This window comes from Zea mays, chromosome 1 (genome assembly GCF_902167145.1).
Source record: "Zea mays cultivar B73 chromosome 1, Zm-B73-REFERENCE-NAM-5.0, whole genome shotgun sequence".
Taxonomy (NCBI): domain Eukaryota; kingdom Viridiplantae; phylum Streptophyta; class Magnoliopsida; order Poales; family Poaceae; genus Zea; species Zea mays.
This window is the reverse complement of record NC_050096.1, coordinates 285,136,080-285,140,374: the sequence shown is the minus strand read 5'-3', so window position 1 is coordinate 285,140,374 and position 4,295 is coordinate 285,136,080. Positions and strand designations below refer to the sequence as shown.

Genomic DNA, 4,295 nt, shown 5'->3' with positions numbered 1-4,295 from the left:
CAAATTAATTACATGATGCTGCGGTCTGCCAAAGACCAAGGACCAAACACGGAAATACCACTGCAACAGTTGGTTCAGAGAACAGTGTAAATATAAGATTTCATCTACCTGTGCAGCATGAGCACCAAGCACACCATAAGCACCTGCCAGTCCATTTCCATACGGATTGTAAGCGCCTGCCACTGCCAGGCCATTTCCGAGTGGGTTATAGGCTCCCATCAGTCCATATCCAAGTGGGGTATAACTTGGGAGCAATGGACCTCCTTTTAGGTGCTGATGTATCGTCCTTCTTATCAGCAAGAGGCTTTGCAAGTGAACAAGCCAGAAGCTGACCTGATAGACATAAACAATCATGGCTTTCTTCATACATGAAGCAAAATTGACCAACTACAGAAGGAAGATAGAGAAGTAAACTCACCGTCAAGTTTGAATCTCTCAGTGTCTTCCAGAGCCTTCATAGCCTTGTATCGTTCTTTGAAGTGAACAAAACCATAGTGCAACCAGTAACAACAATATATAATATTGAACTGCGAAAGTATGGCATGTGTTCTATTTAAATTTCTAAATTTTAAGGCAACAAGGTTTTGATGGAACCGGTCGTATTGAACCGCGAAAGTATGACATGTGTTCTATTTAAATTTCTAAATTTTAAGGCAACAAGGTTTTGATGGAACCGATCGTATTGAACCGCGAAAGAGCCGCAGCGGACCGCCTAAAACGGATGCCTATGTAAGTTATTATATAAACGAAATTTGTCTATCAAAGTTATGACCGTTATTTAGTCGTATGTTTAATATAGCTTCAGGCTGTTTGACGACTACCGTGAAGAAGATTTTTATGGGCTACCACGCAAATACAGTATTGTCGCTCGGGTAGAAGTTAAATTCCCGAAGGAACCACGTTTCCGTGACAGACAACATTTCGTTTTATCTGACATCAATGTAAGCCAACAATTCTTTAAGTTTCATTTTCAAAGTTACACGATCTTCATACCATCGCCTCTTCTCCTACTGAAATACTATTAGGGAGCCAAGATCGAGGCCATAACATATATGTATGAGACAGTCAAACATTTCGACAATTTGCTCCATGAAAAGCATGTTTACAAGATGCATAATGTAAAGTTCAATCTTCATCCGGGTGAATTTAATTTTCGTCATCTAAATGGTCCCATGGAATTGTGTCTTGACCAACAAACTATCGTGGAGCCATACACTGTTCCAATTCAAATGGCGCCATTCCCAAAACAAATACTCTTGAACCTTGCTGATATTGCCGAGTTGCCAAACAGGACTTTAGTCGGTAAGAATATATCGCTCTCTTAATATTATTAAAATATCGTTTACACAAAATTCAGTATTAATCCATTTATAAACTGTTATTTTTGTAGACATTATGGCTGTTGTAGTCCACTTGGATACAATACAACGCACAATGTGGGGCCCTTTCAGAAAGATTGTTATAATGGATGCTAGGTATATTCTGTTAATTGTCGAGTTATATATTCAAGTCTAAATATTACTAAACTATTCTTACCAAAATCAATGTCGTAGGGGATATTTACATATCATTAAAGTTTGGGGTGACCTACTAAACAAAAATGCACTCCGCTGGGCGTTGGCTAAGGAGGATTATGGCATAATAATTGGGACTATGTTTAGACGGTTCAGAAGACAAGGTACAACATGTCTTTACGCCTTTCAAAACATCTGTCACTAAGTTTTGCTTTATAATGATTCGTAACGGAGGTTTAAATGTGTAATTCTAGAGTGTCTCGAGTCTTCGGATCATACCGCAATACACTTCAATCCGTTCCATCACAACACCCATCATTTTGGACGTAAGTATATTCTAAAAAATTAGTTACATTTAATTCGTGATTGTTCTCGTTATATCATGAACTACATGTAGATGTGATTAATTGTGGCATTCATTGCAGCAATCCAAAAAGCTTTGGTGGCGCTGAACAACCATCAGTTTGCTGTGACATTTCTTGAAGAACAAAGGCGTAGATAGATTCTACAAATTCGCAAAGAGCAATAATTGGGACTATGTTTAGGCGTAGAGAGATTCTATATTGATAGAATACATGTCGTACTGTTATTGATCAACCAAAAGCAACAGGAGGCAAACTTGTATGTCTATGAATCTTATTTGTAATACCTATGACATGGGTTTAATAAGAGATATTTTGTCAAATTTTTTACCGTGAAAATGATTAATAAATATTTTGGGCGAAAATTTGAATTCCCGTAATAATCTGTATGGGTTATACATTTAGATAATGCAAACAGTCTCCAAATCTGTAATATATTATATTATGAGAAAAAATATTCACTTTGTATTATGTCTAACCTCCGTGGAATTCCTAAGTAATGACATGATCAAGAGTAGTGCTTACTTATTTAGCATCGTCATAGCTTGTGCTCCAGATGGGACTTGCATTGTTTTGAGCAAACATGTAGCCATTTGAACCACTGTCTGATTTCTTTAAGCTTTCAGTTGATTTACTGAATAAACCACATCCCTTTGTTTAATTCTACTGCTGCCACTGCACCGTTACATTTGCACATAGCTGGTCTGCTTACTCACTAGCAGTAAGAGTCCATGGACAACATTGTATGCCAGCCTGGCCTTCAAGGCTACAATCCCCTTGCTTAGCAGCGTCCACATCCAGATCACCCAGTAACTTTCATCAATGTCACTCCCCAGCTAGACTGGCACTTGGAAGCAGGCCAGTGTCATTAGCTGGCTCGCACTGGAGGGCTCTGTCCTTGGCTCCTTGATGCCAAATATGGTGGACATGAGGAGATCACCAAGTGCTAGATGAGGACACCAAACAAAAATAGTGCTTACTTATTTAGCATCGTCATAGCTTGTGCTCCAGATGGGACTTGCATTGTTTTGAGCAAACATGTAGCCATTTGAACCACTGTCTGATTTCTTTAAGCTTTCAGTTGATTTACTGACTAAACCACATCCCTTTGTTTAATTCTCTTGAAACATTCTAACCACAACCCTATCTGAGAGTGTTGTAAAATCAGTATATAAAAAAAATGTGAACAGATGACTCCGAGGGTGGCAAGATTAGTTAGAGGGGAGAAACTGAGAAGTACACACGGTAATGTGTATTCACCCTTGCGTCCTTTGCTGTAAATAAAAGGTCACTCTCTACAGACTACAGATGAAACTCAAGAAACAAAAAGATGAGATGTAACTCCAAAACGAAAAGATCAGATGTAACTCCAGAAACAAAGAGAGAAAAGTGAATATATAAACTCTTGTTTTTTCTCTGATTTTGTGTTCCTTTGTTCTTGCTGTTCCTTATGCTTGTGTGCCATTAAGAACTCAAATTCTTCTCAGTTTGTCGTTGGTGAGACATACCACAGAGCGTGCTTTGTTTGGGGGCGGGTGCCAAAAGGCTTTGCATTAGTACCTTGTAAGATCCCAGGAGCCTGTCACGGGCCAACACCTGTAGTTCAATGGAAATGCATAAGTGTAAAAACATGATCTTTCTGTGCAAGTAGGCAACTAGCTATATCTTGCATTGTTTTGAGGATGGCATTGACCTGTAATTCGCTGCAATGCAAAATGCTTTTCTAGCTGCAAATTGCTTCCACGAAACAGATCTTGGTTTCTGACCAAGACTGTTGTAGTCCTTGGTTTCTGGCATTGGCTATATTCCTTGCTGTTTTTTAGGGGAGCTCTTAAGTTATTTGTTTTGAGCAAACATGTAGCCCTTTGTTTAATTCTCTTGAAACATTCTAACGCTTAATTATCTAGGTTGAATTTTTAGCATCACTATCCACCCTTGCTCCTGCTGCCACTGCACCGTTACATTTGCACATAGCTGGTCTGCTTACTCACTAGCAGTAAGAGTCCATGGACAACATTGTATGCCAGCCCGGCCTTCAAGGCTACAATCCCCTTGCTTAGCAGCGTCCACATCCAGATCATTGATGCCAAATATGGTGGACATGAGGAGATCACCAAGTGCTAGATGAGGACACCAAACAAAAACAATCCAAACAAAAATAGTGGTACAGGAAGACCCCTTCGGCAGGAGTGCTATGAGAATAATCTTGTATGCAACTGGATCTAAGTGAGTGGATAAATGTGCCTATGTTTTGCAGAATCATGCAGAATATTTGAATTGGGTGAAGGAACAAATCACAACCAAATCGCGTGCACTATTACACTTTGTTGCTTGTAAAATGTGGTCAGGTAGACACAGGTCAATACCGTTCAGATTATATAAGCACTCGGCTCGCCTGAGGATGGATGTATGTGAGACC

The 4,295-nt window shown here is 39.4% G+C and overlaps 1 protein-coding gene across 1 annotated transcript; it reads left to right on the top strand.

Moving 5' to 3' along the window:
* Window positions 1-833: 833 nt before the first annotated feature.
* LOC103644025 (uncharacterized) lies at window positions 834-2,199 on the top strand. Its single transcript, XM_020546948.1, has 6 exons — window positions 834-941; window positions 1,026-1,302; window positions 1,391-1,475; window positions 1,554-1,678; window positions 1,769-1,840; window positions 1,940-2,199. The coding sequence occupies exons 2-6, from the start codon at window positions 1,053-1,055 to the stop codon at window positions 2,014-2,016; spliced, it is 609 nt and encodes a 202-aa protein (XP_020402537.1). The 5' UTR covers window positions 834-941; window positions 1,026-1,052; the 3' UTR covers window positions 2,017-2,199.
* The last annotated feature ends 2,096 nt before the right edge of the window (window positions 2,200-4,295 follow it).

Coding starts and splice junctions, on each gene's coding strand:
- LOC103644025 (XM_020546948.1), top strand. CDS start 1,053: ATGTATGAGACAGTCAAACATTTCGACAATTTGCTCCATGAAAAGCAT. Junction 1,303..1,390: donor GCCAAACAGGACTTTAGTCG/GTAAGAATATAT, acceptor TTATTTTTGTAG/ACATTATGGCTGTTGTAGTC. Junction 1,476..1,553: donor ATTGTTATAATGGATGCTAG/GTATATTCTGTT, acceptor TCAATGTCGTAG/GGGATATTTACATATCATTA.